This window comes from Agelaius tricolor, unplaced genomic scaffold (assembly GCF_023055355.1).
Source record: "Agelaius tricolor isolate 1412-34295 unplaced genomic scaffold, bAgeTri1.0.p SCAF_30, whole genome shotgun sequence".
NCBI classification, from domain to species: Eukaryota; Metazoa; Chordata; class Aves; order Passeriformes; family Icteridae; genus Agelaius; species Agelaius tricolor.
This window is the reverse complement of record NW_027269290.1, coordinates 1,155,887-1,180,996: the sequence shown is the minus strand read 5'-3', so window position 1 is coordinate 1,180,996 and position 25,110 is coordinate 1,155,887. Positions and strand designations below refer to the sequence as shown.

Genomic DNA, 25,110 nt, shown 5'->3' with positions numbered 1-25,110 from the left:
AGCAGCAGGAAGTTCCTTGCAGCTTTTTATTTACACCTCACTGTCCTGCTGCCAGCATGGTCTGTCCTGACAGTTTCTGCAGGTCTCTAGCAGCATTGAAAGATCCTGCAGTTACGGCCTCCTCCTGGTGCTCGTGGCTCCTGTGCTGCTCCTGCACTAGATCCTGGGATGCTTCCAAGGAGTTTGGATTGCTGCTGGAGCTGCTGTGCCACCAGGTTTCCCGAGAGGACCGATGGATATTGTGATGACAGATTGCTTCAGAGCCCTTGCATTGTTCATGTCAGAAATAAGTTTTATTTCTTTCCAAACCCAGAATACTACCTGCAGCCATGAAAACCCCACTGCACTTCCCCACCCCCAAACCCCCAATCATAATTGACTAATCCAGCCTTGCCAAACATCACAACAATACATTTCAGCGGAAGGAGAAATCTTTCCATGTGGTACATGATAGAATTAATCTCTGCCCTCCAGTTCTAGTTAGCCAAGGAAGAGAATTATGGTGACCAAGTTATATATTAGCCCTAATTCAGTGAGATATTTTCAACTTTGTCCTTAAAATGCGTAATAATTCCTACTTATGACTTAAAACCTACACAGAAGCTACAAGGGGCTGCACTCTGTCTCCCCAAACTGGGGACTACAGTCATAAACTAGGAACTTAGAATAAATAATCTGAACATCCCTAAGTTTGTTTCTACAAGGCAAGCAAATCAAGGTCCTAATACTAATGTGCAACCACTTTAATGTGCACATGGTCTTCTGACATTAAGATATTTTTCACAAAATCTATTTATACATATGCATGAATAACATGGACTTGAAGGATGCTGCAGCAGCAGGACCTGCCACAACCACGCACCTCTTGCATTCACCCAACAGCTTCAACAAATGGTCCAGAAGCCACTCAAAGATAAACAATTCCATACAAAATAACTGCACTAAAACTACTCAAGATCCAACACATCTCCTGAGGTGAGGTCGCAAGCAAGAGGCACCATCAGCAGGGCAAAGTATGGAGGACAGTGGTTGGCCAACTCAACTGGCCCCGGCTCTCCTCTCTTGCCTCTTTTGGTACCCAGCAGGTGACCCCGGAGGGAATTTTGGTTTATTCTGCTGTTCGGGCCACTTTTCCTTTTGAAATGTTTTCTTCTGAATGGTCACGTTTTACCTTTATTTCCATGGGGTCATCTGCATCATCTACAGCAAGAAATAAAGAAGGATTACAGTTTGCAAAGTCTTCGCCGACTTCAGTCAGATTAAGATACAAAGTATCGCAAAATGCTTCTGTTCATAGGCAACAAGAATAATGAAATCCCAGGATGGTTTGGGTTGGAAGGGGCCTTAAAGCTCATTTCATTCCACTCCACACCTTCCAGACTGTTCCAAGTCCCATCCTACTCCTTAGCCCTTACTCTATTCCAATATCTGCTCCCCTGTATGAGCTAGTTTTCATACTGAGATGGGCATTGGGATAACACTTGGAGTCAGGGACTCTCAAAATTTTGGCTTTCCCAACATTCAGTCCCTGGTACCACAGGGCTGCTGGAAGAACTGCCAGCATACAGTGGTTATATCTGTACTATTCCAGTGTGCAACATCATGGACACATTAATAGGTATCCATTCCAAGGTTTGGAAAAATTAATTCCCTCAGATTAGAGGGGTGAAGGAAAGAACAGTTAAGGTTCCCCTCAGCTGCTGCATGTTGGTTTTCTATAATATAGAGAGGCTGTTGTGGCCCACTCTTAAATAGAAAGGTATTTTGTCACCTAAATTCCATTATGGAGCCAGGCTGGGAGAACTGGGAATGTTCAGCCTAGAGAAGAGAAGGCTTCCAGGGAGACCTGACAGACCCTTCCTAAAGGGGCTCCAAGAGAGCTGGAGAGGGACATGGGACAAGGGCCTGGAGGGACAGAACAAATGGGAATGGCTTCGCATTGCTAGAGGGCAGAGTTAGGTGTGATACTGGGATGAAATTCTTCCCTGTGAGGTTGATGAGGCCCTGGCAGAGGCTGCCCAGAGAAGCTGTGGCTGCACCTGGATCCCTAGAAGTGTCCAAGGCCAGGTTGGACAGGGTTTGGAAAAACATGGGATAGTGCAAGGTGTTCCTGCCCACGGCAGGGCGTGGAAACTGGATGAGCTTTAAAGTCCTTTTCCACCCAAACCAGGCTGAGATTCCATGTTTTACTGTGAAGGATTCCTCTGAGCTCAGCACAGGCCCTGGGACTTCAATTTTAAGAGCACAGGTGCCGTAAGTGACCCATCTGTGTGACTGGAAATACCTAATTAATTAAGTACTTCAGGCTTGGCACAGTTGGAGTGTTCTAGCCTTACCTGATAACTACCTGTTTGTTATCCACAGGGTTAAGCAATGCAGAAAACCATGCCAAAGGGTAAATTTCTTGGAACAACTCAACTCTCCAGAGCTTTATGCTCAGTGGGCATCTCAATTTCTGCTATGGCATAAGGCAGATCATGGTACCAAGGACAAGTAAGAATGTTCTGGTTTACAAGAGGCATGGGCAGAGCTGCAGAGATTTCTGCACCTTGGAGACACACTCAGCCAGCCTGGGGCTGGGGGGTCAGGGCAGGGGGAGAAGATCTGGTTTTGGGAAGGCATTTCTACAGCAGGCAGGAGGATGCTCCACGGGGACAGGGAAGGAAGAAAAGGCTCACACTCTTGTTCTCGCACTTGAGACAGCATTTTAACAGTAACCAGAAGAGTTGCTCATGATGTTAGTATCCAACATGGAAAAGCATCCTGGAAAAGCACCCAAAGCTGAGCCCCAGAGCCCAGGTTCCTGAGGACAGTCTGTGTGTCACAGCACAGGGAATGTGGGTGCTGCAGCATCTCTCACCTCTCGTGAGCTGGACTGTTTTGTGCTGCTCTTCTCTGACCTGTTTCATCAACTGCAGGTTGTGGTCACTGGCTTCCTTGTGGTTCACCATGGGGAAGGGGTAATCCTGACCTGGTAATGTGGAGACAGAGCCTTTACCACACTCAGCAAAGACATTTTCCCTGGATTTGGAATACTTCCAGCTTTTCTTAAATGGAAGTGTCTAATCCTTTCCATCAAAGAGAACAGCTCCCACTTTGACCTAAGAGCCTTCAAAGATGTGTTAGACCAGGAGTAAAAGCACAAGATATTCTGATATTATTTAAAGCAGCCAAGCATCCAAGATAAATAAATTTAAAGGCAAAAGTATGGAGTGATCCAAGAGTTTTAGGACATAAAGTTGAAGCAAAAATATGTACTGTGAAATGAGACTCCTATAAAAAAATGTTAATGGAGAATGAACAGAAGGAAGGCTGTTGGATTCATCCATTTTCAGAAGATAAATGGCTTATGTTGGAAGCGTGATGCTTCCATCTCATACACATTTATTTTGGATAGTTAGCAGCAGAAAAATCCTTAGCAAGGAATGTGAATTGATTACCTATGATACATCCTGCTTGCTTCTGCTCCTCTTCAGATGCTGTCCAGGGCTCATAGATGTACTTGGAGGGAAAGTTCTTTAGTATGGGCAAGTATTTCCTAAAAATAGGGATAATAGGGGGGTTTATAATCCTGCAGGTAAATATTCATTCATTCAGAGAAGTGTAAGCCAACCTGTGCCATGTTAATATTGAGATTACAATCTGTGGGAAAGTTCTGATTAATTCTCCACAAAAAAATCAGGTTTATGTTCTCAAATCTCCATAGGTGGTATCTTCCAAAAGTTAACTTCACAGCGTAGAATAAATGGGGTGATTTAAACAGTACTTCGGTTTTGATTTCATTAATAAATTTTAAAAACAAACTAATCTTAAAAAATTATTGCAGAATGGCAAAGTAATTTTTGTCCCACTCTGAGGTACCTCAGCAAAGGCTTCTCCTTGGCAATACCCAAATCTAGACAGGATGCAAGGAAGAGATGTGGGGAAATTGAGCTGTGCTGGGGGTTGGGTTTTCTTTCCTTTTCTTTCCTCTACTCGCGGCGGTATTTTTTCCCATTGTGTTGTTAAGTAGCACTGATGGCTGTGTGCTTGAGACTGCAGGAAGGGGGAACTCCTCTGATTTTTGGGAGCTTCTCTGGGAGGGACAGAGACACCCCGGGATTAGAAGCAGGTAAAGGACTGGGGCAGTTGCGGATCTCTCGCTCAATCTGGGCTTCGGAGGACGGTGGGACCCGCAGCCTGGGAAAAGGAATTCGCTGCCACGGCCACAACCCAGCTGGGAGCTGCTTTTCTTCTGCTGCTGGGCCCCGCACCCCTGTGCGCTACTGGGACGTCCAGCAGTTCCAGCTCCTGCCGCAGATCTTGACACATCTCGCCCACCACGCGGGGATTTTTCACTCATTCCTGCTGTTCCAGCCTAGCGTTTCTCAGAGTCCTGTGGGGGCACCGGGACTGACTACCCCGGGGTTTGTGGAGCAAAGCCTCTCCTCCATCCCTCCCCGTCTGGGCCCTCGCCGCCATTGCCGCGCCCTCGCCGCGCCGCCCCACAGCGCCCCCTGCAGCCCCGCGGGGATCACTGCACCGGCCCCGCCCGCCGGGAGCCAGCAGCGCCCCTGCTGGCCGTGCCCGGAACTGCACCAGAGGGAAAGCACCGCAGCCCCAAGGCTGGGACTGGGCTCCTGCTCTGTTATTGCTGATGCTGCAGTCGTTGTTGTTTGTTTGCCATGTTATACATACTAGTAAAGAACTGTTATTCCTAATCTCATATATTTTTGCCTGAGAGCCCCTTAAGTTCAAAATTATAATAATTTGGAGGGAGGGGCTTCACATTCTCCATTCCAAGGGAGGCTCCCACCTTCCTCAGCGGACACCTGCCTTTCAAACCAAGACAAGCTGTTTGCTCAACACTAACACAGTGAGCCCAGTGCTTTGAGAAAGTCCATCAGCACATTATGGAGAGACAAAAAAATGAGACTCTGAAGCAAAGAGGACTTAGAGTGGAAAATAAAACCTATGTGTGCGCAACTAAAGAATGGCAGGGTTAGGTTGGATATTGGGATATTCCTCCCTGTGAGGGTGGTAAGGCCCTGGCACAGGTTGCCCAGAGAAGCTATGGCTGTTCCATCCCTGCAACTGTCCAAGGCCAGGCTTGGAGAAGCCTTAGGATAGTGGAAAGTGTCCCTGCCCATGGCAGGGAGTGGAACTGGATGAGGTTTAAGCTCCCTTCCAAGCATATCCCAGAATTCTATGAAAAGCAAGAAAAAAAAGTGCAGGGAGCAGAAGCAGGGAAGCGCAGTGGAGCAGGGAAGCTGTGGGAAGTTCTTCTCAAATCCTTTGGAAAGAGGAGCCAGCCTAGTGATCAAACATGGTACTGGACACAACAAGTGCTCACAAATGAACACAAGCCCTGCTCAGCCATCACTTGGAATAACAGATATCTCTCTGCTTCTCCATGCCTCAGTTTCCCCAAGTGTTCAATAAAACCATTGCTATGAGTCCTGTTTACCAGCTGTGTGTGTTTGAAACTGATCCAGTTCCTGCTGTTCCTTCTCAAGAGGAGCTTGAGAAGCTCTCAGGGAGGTGGTGGGGTGGGTGTCCCCTGACCTGATGTAGTCGCCTTGGGGGTCTGTGCGCTTCCCGAAGCGGACAGGGCAGAAGATCCGTGTGTACTGGTGGAAGAAGGCGCTGGCTGACAGCCACATCCAATTCCCAGCGTTGATGCTGTAGTCAGCATCTAAAAGCAGCTCTTCAAACACCTGCACATCAGGGATGGGAAGAGAAAAAGCCCTGAAATGGCTATATAGCAAAAACTAGGCAAAAGCAGACTGGGAGGCTGCTACTGGAAGCACAGCACTGTGGGGCCAGGGCTGCCTCCTCACAGGCACACTAGGAATGCTCTCCATAGACAAAAGACAGAGCAACCCAAAAACTCTGGGTTTGGAACCTGCTAGAGACTGAGCATGTCTCCACCAGTATCCTCGTTATCCAAAAATCATGAGGATTTGGGGAAGGGAATGAACCCTCACCACTGCACTGAGTGACAAACAAAGATATTCCATAAAGCCTGAGATCCACAGGAAGGGGCAGAACCAAACCCTGCTCTGTAGAACTGTCCACTGCTAGACTCAGGCTGTGCAGGGTTTCTCGGGGCTAGGCAGAACAGAGGAAAATAAAAGCCAGCAGTGAACCTTCATTCCCTCTTCCCAGCTGATCCAAAGGTCTCCTCGTGTCAGGAAGCAGGCGACAGCGTGCCGAGCCAGGTGATGGATCCAGCCTTCCTGGCGCAGCTGGGTCATAATGGCATCGATCCATGGGAACCCTGTCTGTGCCTGCAGCAGAACAGGAACATCAGCTCTCCCCCATACACTGCTTTCACAGAATTACAGACTGGTTTGGGTGGGAAGGGACATTAAAGCCCATTCCACCCCCTGCCATGGGCAGGGACACTTCCACTAGCTCAGGTTGCTCCAAGCCCCATCCAACCTGGCCTTGGACACTTCCAGGGATCCAGAGGCAGCCACAGCTGCTCTGGGAAACCTAGGCCAGGGGCTCACCACCCTCACAGGGAAGAACTTCGTCCCAGTATCCCATCTAACACTGCCCTCTGTCAGCTGGAAGCCATTCCCCTTGTCCTGTCACTCCACTCCTTGTCTCAAGTCCCTCTCCAGCTCCCCTGGAGCCCCTTTAGGCACTGGAAGGGTCTCTAAGGTCTCCCTGGAGCCTTCTTTTCTCCAGGCTCAACATTCCCAGCTCTCACAGCCTGTCACACCACTGCAAGATGCATTCAAACTGCCAGCAGGGACAGATCAAGGGAAGAGGAAAGCTCCAAGCTCCAATGCAGCTGCTGTGGCCATGAACCTCATTACCGTCTTCCATTTGTGGAGCCTCTCTGCATCCTTGTACCAGCAGATCTGGAGGCAGATGGGGTTCCCAGCCATCTGGGTGAAGTTGGGCGTTGCTGATGCTACTGTATAGAAGAATTCCCTCCACAACAGCTGCCCTTGGAGCGACACTGGAGGCAGAGAGTGATGCTTTGCCTGCAAAAGACACAAGGTGACAGCTTCAGTTCATACATATCATTGCAGCTTCACTCATTTTCTGAGTGTCAGGCCTATAAAATAAAGATTAATCTGACTAAAATACTAGTTTCAAGGTACTTTAGTGTTCAAGTCAAGGAAATCAAATATCTGAGGCAATGCTGTCTGGGCCAAAGCAAAACCAAACTGCCAGACTTCAGTGTTACCTCAAACATACTCCATCTACCTTGCAAAACTGTGTCACACTGGGATTTCTTACACCAAGCATATGTTTATTAATGTGTTAACTGAATTCAGGTGGCTCAGCCATGTCTCAAATGATAATCTTAAGGTGGAGGTAAAGGAGGTTGGTTTTCTTGGGCTGGTTTAAACCTCACTTTTTCTTAAGAATCAAACAAGATTTCAGAAAGTGGTTTTTATTTATGCAACAATTAAAACTTGTCTAAGATAAAATCAGTTGATTTCCAGAAACAAAACTGTATAAACCAATCAGAAACTTCCCTTAACCACCAGACAGACAAACTAAATCCTTGAAATTTAGGAAGGTTTGCCTGGACTTCCATGCTGATCTTAGGTCTGCTGGTTCCCTATTCATAGAACCATGATTTGGGTTGGAAGGGACATTAAAGCCCATTTCACTCTACCCCCTGCCATGGGCAAGGCCACCTTCCACTAGCCCAGGTTGCTCCAAGCCCCATCCAACCTGGCCTTGGACACTTCCAGGGACGGGACAGCCACAGCTTCTCTGGGGACCATGTGCCAGGGCCTCACCACCCTCATAGGAAAGAATTTCTTCCCAACATCTAATCCAAATCCGCTCTCTTTCAGTTTGAAGCCATTCCCTATTGCCCTGTCGCTACAGTTCCTGATGAAAACATGAATTTAGAATATTAATATCCTGTTTCTAAAACTTAATTGGGAAGAGCTGCAGACATTCTGTGGCTGTTTCACAGAACATGAAGCCACTCCACAGATTTCATGGGAAACTGTGAGAAGACACTAACAAAGCAGCATTTTTTGATACACCAAGTCTCTACCAAGATGATCCGAGTGTTAAATCCTGCCTCCCATGCCAGACTTGTCACAGTTTTGGATTTGCTTACTTAGGACCAATTATTGGCTTACCTGAGCATAAATGTTTGACAACCTATAAAAAAATGTCCGAACTGACAGACAGCCCATACTGAAATATGGGCTCAAGCCTGTGGTGCTTGGAAGCAGCGAGTTTGGGATTGTCCTTGGTTTAGTAAAACTTGTTACCCAGCCCTGAAATGAAAACAGAAATTTGGGTTCAGGCAGCACAAGATGACACACGGCCAGTAATAAACAGAGGAAAGCTCTTGGAACTGGCTTAACTATCAGAGGGGCTTGTTTGATGTCATGCCTGGAAAACACTCCCACTTCCCAGAAATCAAGGAGAACAAAACCCGAGCCCAAGCTGCCACCCTCCTCCAAGCCAAGCCGGGCACCGATCTCAGCCTGGGTTCCATCAGGGCTGACCTGGTCAGTCAAGTGTTGCTCCAGGCGCTGCAGCCCTTCAGTCTCCCCTCCTCTCCAAGGGGAAAGGCTCTCTGGGGAAATCTTCAAATCCACAGGGAGAGGCACCCTGTAACACTCAGCCAGGCCCGGGTCCGGGGCCCTACATCTCCTGAGGTGAGAGAGAAAACTCTTTGAAAGGAACAACAGGAGCCAGAAGATAGAGGCAGTCCCTGTCGATGCACATACCAAGTATCATCTATCACAGTCCAACCAGAGCACAGACAATGAAAGCACAGTGAGAAATCCCAGGCTGTACTCTCCTGGGGGAGAAGAGTTCATCCTGCAATTGCTCCAGGGAATTCTAGCCAGAACTGGGGAAGAACAGTCCCACCAAGTTACAGTGCTCAGAGCAGTCAGCTGCACCCCCAGCTCAGACCCCTTTCAGTTCCCATGCCCTACACAAGGCTCAGAGGCAGCTCCTCTCCAGTTCCTCCCAGCTGTCACATCCATCCCTAGGAGGGAACCAAGAGCCTCCTCAGACCCTAAACACAATTATGGTGCTGCCTCCAAATGCCACTCCAGCTCCTCTGAGTGCCTCTGAGGAGAGGTCACTCTGGAGCCACACAATCCCAGACTGGTTTGGGTTGGAAGGGACATTAAAGCCCATCCAGGTCCCCCTCCTGCCATGGGTAGGGTCACCTTCCCCAGGTTGCTCCAAGCCCCGGCCAACTTGGCCTTGGACACTTCCAGGCATGGGGCAGCCACAGCTTCTCTGGACAATCTGTGCTAGGGCCTCACTACTGCAGAATTTCTTCCCAACATCTAATCTAAACCTTCTCTCTTTCAGTTTCATAGGGAAGGAAGCAGGAGAGGGAAAGGAGGCAGGAGAGCTGGGCCACCCCAGCTACTCATTCTTAACCAAGCTGGGGCCCCCAAGCCCACACCCCTCAGCAGCCCCCCCCATCTCCTCAGCCTCAGTTGCTGAAGCTTCCCAAGGCCTCTGCTCCCCATATGGCTGGAAGAGCATCAGTTTGGTTTTTCTTCCATGCCATAAAACACAGATGAAGAGGCCCAAGGAAGTGCTGATGACACAGACACTTCTCACAACCCGTGAATTAACTCAGACATCAACAGATCTTTGTACTTACCTGGACAAACCTGAGCTCAGCCCTGCTGCAGACACCTACAGAGGTGGGGCCAGTGCAGCTCTCAGAGCATTGACATAGCTCAGGCCTGCTGGGAAGCATGTGAACCTCTTATCTCTCATCAGCATTAATTTTAAAAGTCCAAACGAACAAATCAGGCAAGAAAGGGGGAAAAAAAGAACAGTGCTAGAAAAAAATACAGGAACTTATATATTCCAGTACTTAAATAAGTCTCGTTATCAGACTGTCTCAGGACAACATTCAGGAAGTAACACGATTCCCCCAAAATGGGAAGATCCAAGCCTGGGTTGGTGGCACTGAGCTGAGGCCATGCAGGAGGCACCTGATGTTGAATCCCAAGCACCTGCAGTCCCATTCCAGCTCTCTCCTGCTTGTCTTACCTCCCTTTGAATCACTAACCTCATGGAGAGCTAAACACAAGACATCCTTGACTCTGAGCTACTTCTCAAGTCCTGGGAGACAAGGGCTCAGTCTCTCTTTCCCATATAGCAGAGGGGAGCAGAGATTTAAAGCCAGGAGGGAACAGTAGGATCATTCCATCGAACTTCCTGCATAAAACAAGCTATTGTGGTTCATCTAATTCCTGTCCAAAATCTTGAGAGGAATGCAGAGCATGCCTTTGAGTTAATTCCCCAGGCTTTCCTCTGCAGGAGTTTGACATCTCTTAAAAGCTTTTCTCAAGGTGTGTCTTAGGTTACAAGATATGGCTGGGGCTGTGTATCCTATTGCCATCTGTTAGAGGTGGGGCAGTTATCCTCTGTTCATTGGGCCACCTATTAAAACCAGGTGGGGCAGTTTTCTTTGTATCTTCACACTCTCCCTCTGGGGAGATCTCTTCTGTTCATGGCCATTGAGTGTCCCTGCATGGCTGATGAAATGATATCATCCCACTGGGAGATGTTCCACCCAGGGGAGAAGCCAAGCATTCCTACCTGGGTACAATCTGAGGTTTGGAACAGCACAGTCAGCCCTTTCCCACTGCATTTCCAGAGGAGCAGCTTTCTGCTGCCCTGCATTGCCAGAGGGAGCCCAGGCCCATCTCCAGCAGCCCTGGAGCTGCAGAGGAAAACTCCCCCCTTGTGCAGGATCCCTGCTCCAGCAGAACCACAGCTGGCACTGCAGGAGGGCTGAGCCACCATGGGATGGGGCTGTGCCACCACCCTGACACACAGGGTGTCAGGTCATATTCTGACTCTGTCAGTGTGTTGGTTGTTTTTTGGGGGTTTTTTTACTATTTTATTTGTATTTTTAATTTTCCTAGTAAAGAACTGCTATTCCTATTCCCATATCTTTGCCTGAGAGCCTCATAATTTCAAAATTATAATAATTTGGAGGGAGGGGGTTTACATTTTCCCTTTCAAGGGAGGTTCCTGCCTTCTTTAGCAGACACCTGTCTTTTCAAAGCAAGACAAAGTGCTTTGCAAAAGCTTAAGACTTTTATGGAATCATAGAATCAATCATTAAGGTTGGAAAAAACCTTTAAGTCATTGAATCCAACCATTACTTTGTGAGGTGTCCCACATGGTGAGAAATCTGCACAAACACAAAAAGAGATGAGTATCAGACCATTCTGCCATCTGCTCTCCCCTCCCAACAACAGTTACATCCCCTGTATATAGAATCAATAACCCTCCATGCACAGAAATAAAACAAGAAAACATCTAAAATGCCTCATTATCATTTGGGCCTGGCTCTTCTTTTGGGCAGAGAAAGAGGACCAGCGATTCCTGCTCACAGGCTGGTACTTACTGGAAGTCTTCAGCTGTGAGGTTTCGGACAGGCACCTCAGGGTCACCAAGCAAAGACAGAATGTGAAGGAACCTCTTGTACGTTAATGGGGGACTCCCACCATTTAGGTCCAAAATCCTTAAAAAAAAAACCAAAACAACAAGATCTCTTCTCACATAACAGAAACCAAGGAAGAAGCTGGAACTGCCAGTGGACAGGAAGGTGACATCACAGGCTGTAACAACTCCATTAGTGCAACTGAATGTAGAAATTACAGATTTTACAAGTGAAACTCCCCTGGGTGAGTGTGCATCTATCCCAAGAGCAGTTTCTCAGGACCTAAGACAACAAAACCGGGATCAGGATTCCAGCCATGGCCTCACCTGCACAGCCACATACAGCCAGGACACACAGGGCAGGGCATGGGACACCTCTGGAGTCACAAAATATAGGTTCAGGGCAGTAAGTAACTGTCCTCTCAGAGCAATGACCTGTGCAAACAGCTCGAATTCAAGACAGCAAGTTACACATGTCCATTCATTTACATAATTTAGGGGTTTTGCAAAATTGGAGTGTTAGGGCTGGTTTAGTTATTACTGCTTTCCTTCTTAATAATTTCAATATCTTCAGTCATTCAACACTGAGTAACAGCTTGGATCCAAGTGTATTCAAACACCAGTGAAAGCTGACTTGAAAGAGTTTGAAAAAATCTGACACCAAAAACTCTTACCATATTCAATAGAACTTTTACAAGTCCTACTAAAGGTGTTAGAGAATTTCTTCCACTCTGTTTAAAAGAGTAAGTTTTTAGGTGAATTAAACTGCCCAAAAGGAAAAAGTTAAGCAGCTGTTTGGGCTGAAATTCTAAAACCTGTGCACAATCTCTTCTGTTTCTTCCAAGGGAGCAACAAAGTTCTCCCAGCAAACAGCACCACGTTCACCTCAGACAGCTCAATTTCCTCCAAAGGAAAAACCAAGACACTTGGCCTTTCCTCTTCTAAAATGACCTCCCTGGAGACACTTGTGGGTTTGGGGCAGTCACGTACCGCTGGGTATTGTACAGGCTGTGGCTCACCAGGGAGAGCACCTCAAAGCCCAGCTCTGCCCCCAGGCGCTGGATGTTGGCCTCCATCTCCTTGTAAAACGGCTCCATCTCTGCATCCAGTGTCACTTGAGTGATATTCCACTTCTGGATGTGATCCCTGAGAACGAGCTCATACTCCCCTTGAATAACCAGCAAGCAGGAGCCCAGCTTGCCCAAGTTTTTGTGGAGATCCTCAAGGGACTGGAGCAGGAAATTCCAGCGCAGGGCCCCGATATGCATGGAGGAGGTCAGGAATGCTCTGTCCAGGATGTACACGGGGTACAGAGCCTCTGAGGACTCCAGGGCAGCCAGCAGCACTGGGTTGTCGTGGAGCCGGAGCTCCTTCCGGAAAAGGTGAATGGTGCGATGCAGCATCCTGGCTACAAGAGGAAGGGAACCCTTGGCTTCCAGGATACCAAATCCCTATAAAGAACAAGATCAATTAACAATTAGAAATAGAGCTCCAAAAAATCCTCTGCAGTTTTTAGAACAAACTTCTTGCTTTGATAAGTTTTCATAAGAGAGATATGCAGGAACAAGACCAAACCTCTCCTCTGACCCCATCATTCAGCAGCAGAATCACTACCCAGCTCCACAGAGAATGGCCTCTGCCCCAAATGAGTCAATCAAATCCTTAAATTAAATCCCTCAATGAAATCACATCCCAATAACACTCACCAGAAGGAAGGAATCAAAACAGATGGAGCTGCCAGAGCTCCATTTAGTGCACAAACACTTTTTAACCCCACAGATGTAGCTGTCAGCAAATCTTCTGGAAGTCATCAGCTGATTTCAAGGAGGTCCTCTGAGCAATCAGCTCATCAGAGACCTGGTGCAATACTCCGTCTGTCAGGCGATTTTAGGGGACATCTGAACTTATGGATTTCACAGAATCCCAGACTAGTTTGGGTTGGAAGGGACATTAAAGCCCATCCAGTTCTACCTCCTGCCATAGGCAGGGACACCTTCTTCTGTCCCAGGTTGCTCCAAGCGCCATCCAACCTGGCCTTGGACACTTCCAGGCATGGGGCAGCCACAGGTGCTATGGGCAACCTGGGCCAGAGCCTCACCACCCTCACAGGGAAGAATTTCTTCCAATATCCCATCTCATCCTGCCCTCCGGCAGTGGGAAACCATTCCCCCTTGTCTTGTTCCCCCAGACTCTTGTCCCAAGTCCCTCTCTAGTTCTCTTGAAGCCCCTTTAGGCACTGGAAGGGGCTCTGAAATCTCCCCTTTTCTTTTCTAAGCTGGGCATCCCCAGCTCTCCCAGCCTGCCTCCAGAGCAGAGCTGGGTGTGATAATGACACAAAACTACTCTTGATTTATACATTTATTCCCCTTTGAGCCACTTCAGCTGAGTTCAGAGGGTTAGCAGGAGTGCTGACCTTGCATCTGAGGCCGAAGCGTCTCAGGGTACAGTTTGGAAAGCAGCTCCCAAGCTCTGGCTGCCCTGTTCAGGACAATGGACACAGCAGGTGCCAGGAAGCAAAGAAGGAGCCCAGCTGACACCTTGCCTGCACCAAGCCCAGCAGCACCTCCTAAACTCGCTTTCCCATGTAAAATTGGGAAAGTTCAACACCCACCTCCCAGGTCAGTTCCTACCTGATGCTAATTTCCAGCCTTACCCCCAAAGGAGATTAGAGATTAGCAAAGAACCAAATGACAACCCCTAATCCAGCTCAGCACTTCCAGCCAAACAGCTCCATTCACCCCCTCACAATGGCTGCACCAGGCAACTCAGCCCTTGCCCCTGCTCAACCCACATCCAGCAGCTTTTCCATAAATCTGATTTGCTCCATTCCCAAACACATGCACCAGCAGCACCCAGACAGGCCCATTTTGTTGCAACTCCCCAGTAAGGCCCCAAACTCACAAGCAAAGGGTGCAGCCCAGTGCAGGGCTGGGCTGTGTGGTGTGCTCTGCCCTGCACCCACTTCCTGGGAGAACTGGAAAAACAAGGTGACTCTTGCTGCTCAGGGGAGCACCCAGATGGCATTTCTGAGTACTAAACCATGCAAAGTGTGCTGGAAGAGTCCCCTGCATCCTATGCACCAGCTAGGCTGACTGAGGGACCGCCCCAGTCAGGGGCTCCAAGGCCCCCACAGCCTTACAGCCTTTGGGGCTGTCCCAAGCCCTGTGGCCCCACATGGTCTGCAAGGTCACCCCAAATCCAGGGCCCTGCAGCCGCCTGATATCTGTGGGATCACACTCACCTCCATGCCCCTTCATCTCACACGCCTGGGACTGCTCTGAGCCCAGTGCCCCACACAGCCCATGGGATGGCCCCAAGATTCGTCCCTAGGCAGGACACATCCCTTCCAGTGATGGCATCCTTGCAGGAGCAGTGGGGAGCAGGACCACGCAACAACACGGATTGGGCACAGGGCAGGCGGGCCCCAGGCCAGGGCCTGGGTGGGCTGTAGGGTCTGGGAAAACAGCAGCTCTGGGGATGCTACTAAAGGGGACTGGGGGAATCAGAGCTGGGAAGACAAGGATTTCATTAAAACAGGCTGGGAGGAGCAGAGGCTCCATTAAAATGGGCTGAAGCTCACTGGGGAGGGTGGGAGCCCAGAGTCAAAGAGGTGTCAAAGCTGGGTGAAGAGCTGAGAGCCCCTACTGGATGGGAAAGAATGGGGAGGGGGATCACTTGAGCAGGCCATGGGTGGTGTCAGAAAGAAACTGAGCTCTTGGACACTCCTGTTGTGTCACAAGGAAAGGAAAGATGCTCTGGAATGTTGGAGAAGGCAGAGCAGGTGCTGTCTGTCATTGACATCATGTTGAGATTTATCTGCTGTTACTCTTCCACCTCTCCATGAACGAGCAGCTCGAGTCTGTTCACCCATCGAGTCTGTTCACTCCCCGTCATATCCAGATCACATCTGCTCCCCAAAAATCAACCAGGCAGGCAGAAAATACACCTCACACAGGATTCATCCCTGTACTTTGGGACAAGTACACCACGACAGAAAGCACAGAAATCTAGGCCTTACCTTGAGGGTTGCACAGCTGATGCTCCAGGGTCTTTACAACATATCACCCCAAAAAGAGGTCACATGGTCACTGATCCCAGCTCTCCTGCTGCTGAGCATTTCTCTCCACAAGCAGGAATGTGCTGGAGGGATGCAAAAGCTGTCAGTGGCACTATACAAAACCCACTGTGCTGCCCCTGTTCCTACAGGCATCCAGAAATGAGTTGCCCAGTTTTAAACACCAGTAAATACCATAAATATCTGCACGGATGTGGATTCTGCATCAAAGATGGTCTAAGCCACACAAGCCTTTGTGTAATTCCCAAGAGTGAAGGAGGAGGATTGCAGGCAGCTCCTCTCTGGTCCCACTGGCCCTTGGAGCTGGCAGAGCCAGATGGGGCAGGGACAGACCAAGGCCTAAGGAACTGGGAAGAGAAATTTTTAACAGTTTAATTTCCTCTGTGGGACACTCTCCATTGTCAAATGCTCCTTTACTATATTTTGGCTGCTTCAAAGGCAGTAGTGAAACAGATAAACAACGGTTTATCTGGAGAGAGCAGCCTTACACCTGCTCTCTCAAACCACAGTCTGGGCTTGGGAAGTGGAATAACGATCACCATTAAGTTGTTTAATGTTATTCTGATTTGACAGGCTCGAGAACAATTCTTAATTGGGATCTAAGAATTAATTTTTTGCATAAATCTGGGTCCATAATCCCACTCTCCACACTGAGCCAGACTTGAGGCTACTGTTGATTCCAACTTCTAGGTTCTTTCCCCTGTTTGAATACTTTAGGTGATAAATACGGTGCTGGATACAGCTTTGATGCAAGAAAATGGCATATTGAGTCAGAGGAGGAATTAAGTCCCAAACACATCGAAGTGCAGTGGCTTGACTGGGGCTTCTCCGGCAACGGGTCGAGAACCACACCCGAGTCTCTACCCATGGGGGATGGGGCGGAGGGAGGACGGGCTGAGGCCCCAGGAGCCGCTGCCCGGGCCCCTCAGACGGACGGGGAAGTGGCAAGGAGGCAACGGGGGAGGGCGGCCCCTGCGCCAGCCCCGCAGCAGCTGGGGGCGAACGGGCCAGCCTGGACTCCCACCGCCTCCCCGGGGGGCTCCCTGAGCCCGCCTTTACCTCCTTCCCCGCGGCCTGTGGTGGCGGCGGGCGCGGCAGCGGTTCCTCGCCCTACGGGGTCGGTTACACAACACCGGCTGGGACAGCGGGGTTATGTAAGGACCGCTCACAGCGAAGCCCTGCCCGCTGTCCGCGGAGGTTTAACGCGGTTCAGGGTGGGAGGGTCCCAGGGCTGGAGCATCCTAGAGCCGGGGATCCGGGGGGGCTCCCGGTTGGTCCCGGAGCTCCTTCGGCCCCGCCCCCGCCTCCCCACCACAACCTCAGGCCACACCCCACGCGCGCACTTTAATGAGGGCGGGGCTTGGGTTCCCGCCCGCAGCGCTCGCTCAATGGCAGCGCTCCAATTCAATTGAGGGGGCGGGGCTGAGCGCCAGGACAGCTCAATCAGGGCCCGAACGGCGGCCCGGGGGGTGGGGCTGCCCGCCAGGAGCCTGCCCATTGCCAGGCGATAGCGGAAGTCTGGCCCCCGCCGCGCGCCGCCTCACGGTCTGTGCGGCGGGAGCCTGGGGATTGGTCGTTGTGGGGGAAACTTAATTCGTTAGAGTGAGGCGGTAATTAGTAAGCAGAGAGGGTGGAGGTCGTTCCGAAGGGATTGTGTGGGGGATCTTGGAGGGGTGAGGCTGTGGGTGGCCGTTCCCATCCTTGGGGAGTGGGGACTGGGAAGGGGGGCGCACCTCTTGTCCGTGTGCGGGGGTAATTAGGCTGAGGGGTGTTTAGTTAGGCTGATGGAGGCGGATGGAACGCTCCTTCAGTGGGATAGTCAGGCTGGAGGTGTAGTGAAATTGAGGCGTGCTCGGGTGAGCAAGTCTGTGGGGTGTTTATGGTGCCTGAGGGAAAGGATAATCCCTGGAGGGGGCAGTTAGGCCTCGGGGGGTGTCCCCCATCCTCAGGGTGAGTGGTTAGGGCTGTGGTGGGTAATCGAGCCAGGTTCCTCTCAGGGTGTGCCTATGTCCCTGTCTGCGGGGACTGAGGGGCAGACCACTCCTTTGGGAGTGTCAGGAGCATTGCTGTGGTAGGGGGAGGCCCATCCTTGAAGCAGCTTTCAGGTCTCCCCCTGCACAGGAAGGGGAGATGGAGCCTTTGAGTAGGAAGGGGCATTGGTGGATGGCCCCAGCAGGGCAGTGGGTACCTTAACCATGTGGTGCCAGGGCAGATGTTACAGTCCCGTAAGGGGTTTGGAGCCTGGTTATGGCCTCCCAGTTTATTAGGGTTTGTTAAACCCCAGGGTTTATTAGACTCAGCTGGGGACTGAGGGGATGGGATGGACTATAAGGGGTCTCATGCCCCTGCCCCAGCTGGGTGCAAGAGCAGCTCCAGGAACTGGCTCAGCCTCTCTGTGACGCTGATATCACATCAGGCTAACAGCTCAAAACCCAGGTCCTTAACCAAAAAAAATCTCAATTTAAAGTGCTGTTTTTAAAACTCCAGGTTTGTCAGAAACAGAATTTGGTCTCAGAGCTCCAGCACCATGCAGAGAGCTTCACGGCTGGCAAGGGAGCTCTCGCTCCTGGCTACGGAGCCACCTCCGGGCATCACTTGCTGGCAGAACGGGCAGCTGGATGACCTACGGGCACGTACGTACCCTGGGGGTTCCCAAAGGCGGGGCTGGGCTGCAGTTTGCTGTTAGGTCTGTGATGCTTTGGGCTTTAAAGGCTGTGTTGAAATGTGAGATTGTAGTTTCCTTTAAACATAGCTTGGCCTGTGCTTTGGCTGGTCTACCCTTAGTTTTGATTGCTGGGGGGTGGAACTGGTCTTACATAAGAAGACATTTGATGACATTTTTTATTCCTGGATTCTCCCTAGTGAGGGAAGTGAGGCCCTGGCACAGGTTGCCCAGAGAAGCTATGGCTGTCCCATCCCTGGGAGTATCCAGGTTAGATGAAGCTTGGAGCAACCTGGAATAATGGAAGGGGTTCCTGGAACTGGGTGGTCTTTAAGGTCCCTCCCAACCCTTAACATTCTGTGATTCTGTCACCTGAACAGCTCTGTAACTGTGGGAGGTACGTGGGGACTGCTGGACAAGATGATCTTGAAGGTTCTTTCCAACCCAAACCATTCCATAATTCTGATTTTAAATGTAATTCTTGTATTTTCATCTTGCTCTTAAAGAAATTTTAGGAGGTGTGGACACACCATATGAGAAAGGAATATTCAACCTGGAAATCATAGTTCCTGAAAGGTAGGTGGGCAATAGACTCTAGTTAGCTCAATTAAGGAGTTCTCCCCTGTGAGGGTGGGGAGGCCCTGGCACAGCTTGCCCAGAGCAGCTGTGGCTGCCCCATCCCTGGAAGTGTCCAAGGCCAGTTTGGATGGGGCTTGGATCATCTTGGGCTAGTGGAAGGTTCCTGCCCATGGCCGGGGGTAGAGTGAAATGTGCTTTAAGATCCCTTCTAATGTAAACTAGGCTGATTCTCTGATTAAATAGTTGGTATAGTCCTGCTTTAAGTATTAGTAAACTGATAGAAGTATTTGCTGTAAATACTGACATGAGTCTTCATCCTCTCAACAAGGAATTGAGACCCTCTTTTTAAGGAATGCAATTTTTATAGTAGCTGATACTTATTTTGCATTGAACATCAAAGATGTGTGATTAAAAACCTAAAAGTGCAATGATAAGACTTTTGCCTCATCATACTGTCTCAAAGCTTTCTGGAAAGAGCTTGTTCATCAGTACAACGTTTCTTATGTTCTTCCCCTTGTGGAAGGCTATCCAGGGAAGTGTTAGTCTGACACAGCTGGAAGCAGCATAGGCAGAGCACTGCCTCTGAAGATTTTTGGGGAAGGGTGTCATGTAGGCTGGGAGGAGGAAATTATGGCATTGCTTGGGTGACAAAACAGTTGGTCCTATAGATATAACAACTTTTGTTTCTTAATGCTTATCCCTTCAGGTACCCGTTTGAGCCGCCAAAGATTCGCTTCCTGACCCCCATCTACCATCCCAACATTGACTCTGCTGGAAGGATTTGCCTGGATGTTCTTAAGTTACCACCGAAGGTAAAACAGTGCTTGGGTGCGGGTAAGTGAGCCTGGGCAGGATAATGAACTCCTTATCTGCTTCTTGTAAAAGCCTGATTGAATGTCTCTTTGCTCCTGACTTATTTACAGGGAGCAGGGAATGAAGTTTTAAGTGGCATCTTCTTTGTTTAGAGCCAGAACATGATGGTTTTTGTTCCATATAAGTTTCCAAGGCTTTAAAGATTGGAGTCAAAAGGCATTATGTCTGAAAATGAGTTGCCCCAACACAGCAGAGATGTGCAGGGTACAGCCCGTAGAATTATGGAATCCCTTGAATTGGAAGGATCATCAGGGCCACAAGCTGGATTTGCACAGGACAAGCCCAAAGTCCCACTGTGTGCCTGGGAGCTTTATCCAAATGTTCCTTGAGCTCTGGCAGCCTTGGAGCCATGACCACTGCCCTGGTTGTCAGTTGGGCTTCCTTGGAGCCTTGTATTGAGAGTGGGTCTGGTGTGTTCCATGGGGCGTTAGGTGCTGGAAGTCCCAAGGCAACTGTGAGCAGGTTGTGTTGAAGTGCTGTAGGTTCTGAGGTGTTTCTGGGCTGCAGTGTGCTGGTTTCTTTCTCCGAGCTGCTGCTCTCGTCCTGTTTCCTTACAGGGTGCATGGAGGCCTTCCCTGAACATCTCCACCCTGCTGACCTCCATCCAGCTGCTGATGGCAGAGCCCAACCCTGACGATCCTCTCATGGCCAATATTGTACGTGAGCTCCCTCTCTCCTGGCCATGGACATGGGTGGGGAGGGAGTGGGGGGCTGGACTTAGGCTCAACTTCTGCTTCACTCACTCTGGATTGACACACTTGGAGCATGGCCTGACCTGGATCAGCTGGGGCATCCCTGGGCTTCCCTGAGGCAGCTGAGGCCAGAAGAGATGGTCATGGTCTTGTCTTCAAGCCACTATCTTCAGTGCAAATGGCAGCACAAGTTCTTCAAGCAAGCTAAATGAATTTTACACTTTATGCTTGTTGCAGTTTTAGTCTGGTTTAGGAGTCCTAAAGCCAGACTTGGTCCCAGCTTCTCAGTGACATGTATTCAATCAAATCTCTGTCTTTGTCTTGCTCTTCCCATTTAGTCCTCGGAGTACAAATACAACAAGCAGCTGTTCCTGCTCAATGCCAGGGAGTGGACCGAGAAATACGCAGGGCAGCCAAGGGTAAGGCTCATGTTCTGCTCACTTGGTATGGCTCCCTCTTGGTCTACAGTCCTTTTGTCTGTTTCCCTTTCACAGTTGCTTTGTTCTTTCCTTCCTCACCTTCTGCTCTGTGTTTTGGATCTGTATTTAATTTAATGATATTTTTTTAAGCTCATTACAGTCTCTCCTTCCAATTAAATGTGCTCATTCACTAATAACTGCCAGGCTGCTCAAGGAGGAGGAGGGACAGATGGATGAACCCTTCCTAGGGATGCTGTAGCCCTGTTCTCCTTCAGCTCTGTTCCCTGCCTACCTGTGCCTGATGCCCACCTGTGCCTGTTCTCCACCTGCTCATCCATTCACTGACCGGTCTCCCTATTCCCTGATGGAGTTCAGCCTTCCTCCCATCATCCTTCCTCTCCTCCTGTCTCCTTTTCTCACTGTCACCTCACCAATGAGTCTCATAAAAATAAAATCACACTTAAGCAGATCAAAGCCTCTGCCCAAAAATCAGTTACCTTTGGGCCTTCTCCCTTCCCTAGGTGCCTTTCCTCCCTTTCACCTGATTTGGGTAACACCCTTTCTGGGATGGGGATATCTTCCCTGTAGGATCCATGCTCACTGCTCCAGCTCTGAATGCATTTCCAAGTTAACTGTGGCTGTCAGGAGGGCACAGAGTGAAGCCATCCCTGCAACAACACACAGAGCCCTGGAGCAACCTGGCTCATCTATATGTGTTCTACTGCCCTGCTCAGCCATTATCTTGCTCTCCTGTCATCCCCCTTCCTAAAAATCCCAGCAGTGGGAGCAGAATAACAAAGGCTCACTGCGTAAGAGCCAGAGTACAATCGGCTCTGACCTTGGTGGAGCACAGGGCATTCCAATGGCTGTAAAATTAAATTATTCACAACTCTTTTATTTCTTGGGCTATCACAGGCTTCCAAGCCTTTGGAAGAGAAAATCAGCCAAAGTGAAACAAGCACCAGCAGTGAATCGACCATGCAGAAAAGAAAAGGGGTTGACATCAGTAGGAAGGAGAAGAAATCCCGCCCAGATTCCTGAGGGGTTTTTGTTCTCTTTGGGCTGTCACTGTCCCCTTCCCCTCACACATATAGAAGGAAAGAGTCTGCCTTTTAGAGGCTGCACCAGCTTTGGGTTTCTGTTTCCTTGGGTGTTATTTTTTTGTGAAAAGTTCCATTATATTAATAAAATATAAAGCTTTTATTTATATCTACTTTTCCATTTTGTTGAGTGGAGGTTTTGGAATATTCAAAAGAAAAGGTGAGTTGATGTGGTGCAGCATGGTTTCTGGTAGTGGGAGAGGGCCACAGGAGTAGCTTCTGTGAGAAGCTGCAAGAAGCTTCCACCATTTCTGAAAGAGCCAGCCTCTGATGGCTCTGAAGATGGACATGCAGGGCCCAGTTAGAGAGGTTGCTAATGCCTCTGTGATGACATTTAAGAAGAAAGTCAAAACAGCACACAGGGGCAGTTTTTCTCCAGTGGTGGGGAGGCACTGCCTTGCTGGTGTGGCCTGTGGTGAGCCTGGGCACCCCTAGCCAACCAGTGCAGACAGAAGTGCAGGGGCAGTGTCTTCCCCTTCCCGATGCCCTGCATGAGGAGAGGTGTTAAATGGTGCCAGCGCTGTGGCGGCCACTGCCCACGCAATGACAGCCAGGCCAACTAGCCACTAAGGGAAACAGGGCAAGCAATTCCCTGATGTGGAACCTAGATCAGGGAACCTAGGAGATCAGCTTCTCTGCACTGCAGGATCTTGCAAGAATTAGAGGGACTTCTTGGCAAGAGTACCTACAAGTAGCAGGTTTTTCTAGTCAGAGAAGAGGAGGAAGTGAGAACATGTGAGAGAAAACAACATGGCAGCACCAAGGTCAGTGGGGGAGGAGGTGCTGCAAGTGTCGGAGCCAAGGTTCCTGTGCAAGCCATGGTGAGGACCATGGTGAAACTAACTGTCCCCCTGTAATGCGTGAAGTCCACAGGGGATGCAGAAATTCACTTACAGTCCATGAGAAAAGGGCTCACGCTGGAGCAGGTGGATGCCAGAGAAAGCTGTAATCCAGTGGGAGACCCGAATAGAGAGAGAGGGTCCTTGATTCCAAACTAGAGCAGCCTATCATTATAAGACTACATGCCCATGGGTAAGTGAGCCACACCACAGCAGTTTTGGGAAGACTGTTTGCCTGTGGAAGGGACCACACAGCATAGCAGAGAAAAAACTCTGTTCCCTGGGCAAACAGAAGATCTCAAGTGAAAAACTGACCAAAACCTCCACACCTTGTCTCCTCACACTGTCAGTGGGAAAGAGGGAGGGGCTGAGGGAGGAAAAATGTGGTTTAAAGGCTTCTTTTAATTCTCATTCTCCTCTTCTGACTCTGTTAATAATAAATATACTTTATACCTTTAAATTTAAACCTGTTTTGCCCTTAGTGGTTTTTTCCTCCCAGTCCTTATCTCAATTCATGAGCCCTTCATTTTTTCCCTCTCCTCTGCTCAACAGTAGCAGGAGAGGGTAAGCAAATGACTTTCAGGCCTGGCATTTGGCTAGTGTCAAACCATGACAAAAGGAAAACTGGAACCACTGCTTCAGCTTCCAGTTTCCAACTTTCAGAGATGTGGGAATAGTGCCAAGTAGTTCAGTTTCTATTTTCATGACCAACTGAGAGCAGGAGCTGAGCAGCAGACAGGTCAGAAACAGCTGGTGGGAATCCTTTCCCAGGAATGGCTTAGTTTTCCATGTAATCTTAAGGGCTAAGTCATTAAACTCAAGTCTTACAACTCTGGCTCTCCAGAGCAGTCTGTTAGGTTCCAGTTGGACCATTTAGGATAACCTGGATAGTGTCTTTGCTCTGTTGTGACTCCAAGAGGTAGGCAGTGACAAGAACCAGCTCACAGCAGGTGAGGAAGAGCCCAAAGGATTCCCAGGGATCTGGGAGGATGGATGTGGAAGAGCAGGATGTCAGCGATGTGATGTGCAGGGTGAAGAGCGCAAGAGGATTAGGCCAAGGAGGACAATTCTTGGTGCTTCCACAGACCCAAAGAAGAGGGCTGGCAGCAGATTGCAGTAGGAGCAAGTCAGGTGCTTGGCCTCTTGCTCTGCAGGTTCTCTGCTGGGAATTTAACCCATGTCCTGTCCTTGCTCCCAGAAAAGTGAGTCAGGCCCATCTCTGGAGCAGAGAGAGAACTCAGTGAGGTTCCCAATGCCTGGGAAGCAATGAAGCTCAGTGATGTTATGAATAAGGTGTAGTAATTGGCTCATGGAAATAAGGAGTTATTAAGTATGGTGGGAAGAAGTTCTGTTAAGGTTTACAGTTCTTTTGACACATACTTTTGTTGTTCCAGTTTGGTTTTGAACAGTTTTCTGTTCACACCATCACACCAGAAGCTGTTTTAACTCTATTACAATATCTTTTATAAATTTCTTATCCAGTCAGCTATTTCCACAAAGCTCACTAGCATCTTCATAAAACAATCATTCCTTGCTGTTTTATATGATTTTGCTACAATACGTCTCTTTTTATCCAATCAAATAACTCTACAGAAACTTATTGCTCTATCTTCTACTTTTTACTAACTCTGTAACAAGCATAAAACATTTTTCTGATTAAACTACAAATCTTTATTCTTACTCTGTGTCTGTTTCACTTTTGTATTCTAAATCTTCAAACCTTCTCCAAAGTCTTAGGTTAAACACCCTATCCATCTGTCTCCAAGCTTGTATGTTCGAGGCTTTGGGAGCTCTCTGTGCTTGTATTCCCTACATCTCCCCCTTTCTGTCAAACCACAAATACTCCCTTAACAGCTTTATCGAACATCTGCCACACACATTGAAGCAAGCAAGGCACCATTATTAGCACAACTACTATGTCAATTAATATATACATGCCTATTTTTAGAAGTTGTTTCAGGCAAGGTGCGAAACTCCATCTCTTGAACAGATCATCTAACCAAGTTTTATCATCAACCCTAATTTTGGATACGCCTTCTTTCAATTGCTGTATGCTTTTATGGATGGATTCTGAATGATCAGACAGATTCATATAAGACATTCCATCAAAATCTCTGCATCCGTGACTATGTGCCAATAAGAGAAAATCAATTGCCCTGTTTTGCAGAGTTGCGTATCTTACACATTTGACAACTGCTAACAAATCATTTAATACGAGAGAAGTAGCATTGGTTTGTGATAGGTTTCTCCTTGAGCCAGGTCTTATGAGCTCTCAGAGAACCTATCACACCTGAGATAGCTCAGCTACCTCAAATGGCATAAAATTAGCAGGGTGGCTTCTGAGGTAGTGTTGGAAACAGAAAAGTTTTAATAAAAAGCAAAATAACAAAGCTCTTTCAGAGAAAAACTGAGCCAGGGGCAAGAGTGTTGTGTTGTGTCTGTGTAAGTTGGACTGTTCTGTTCCC

The 25,110-nt window shown here is 48.9% G+C and overlaps 2 protein-coding genes across 9 annotated transcripts; one reads left to right on the top strand and one right to left on the bottom strand.

Moving 5' to 3' along the window:
- Positions 1-343: 343 nt before the first annotated feature.
- LOC139601298 (cryptochrome-1-like) lies at positions 344-16,746 on the bottom strand. The gene is made up of 12 exons (XM_071450223.1): positions 16,541-16,746; positions 15,425-15,546; positions 12,397-12,857; positions 11,372-11,488; positions 8,478-8,625; positions 8,103-8,243; positions 6,807-6,977; positions 6,129-6,269; positions 5,545-5,696; positions 3,441-3,538; positions 2,861-2,971; positions 344-1,200 (listed from the first exon to the last, which is right to left on the bottom strand). The coding sequence occupies exons 3-12, from the start codon at positions 12,807-12,809 to the stop codon at positions 1,109-1,111; spliced, it is 1,584 nt and encodes a 527-aa protein (XP_071306324.1). The 5' UTR covers positions 12,810-12,857; positions 15,425-15,546; positions 16,541-16,746; the 3' UTR covers positions 344-1,108.
- Positions 16,747-16,906: 160 nt separating this feature from the next.
- On the top strand, positions 16,907-21,915 carry UBE2T (ubiquitin conjugating enzyme E2 T). Of its 8 annotated transcripts, none has more exons than XM_071450213.1 (7): positions 16,907-17,026; positions 17,969-18,114; positions 18,650-18,719; positions 19,429-19,534; positions 20,153-20,251; positions 20,626-20,706; positions 21,622-21,915. In XM_071450213.1, the coding sequence occupies exons 2-7, from the start codon at positions 18,009-18,011 to the stop codon at positions 21,745-21,747; spliced, it is 588 nt and encodes a 195-aa protein (XP_071306314.1). In that variant the 5' UTR covers positions 16,907-17,026; positions 17,969-18,008; the 3' UTR covers positions 21,748-21,915. The 8 variants fall into 8 exon arrangements, 7 of the variants coding, with proteins under 7 accessions (XP_071306314.1, XP_071306312.1, XP_071306313.1 ...); XM_071450211.1 differs by having other exon boundaries at positions 17,015-17,091; XM_071450212.1 differs by having other exon boundaries at positions 17,015-17,098.
- The last annotated feature ends 3,195 nt before the right edge of the window (positions 21,916-25,110 follow it).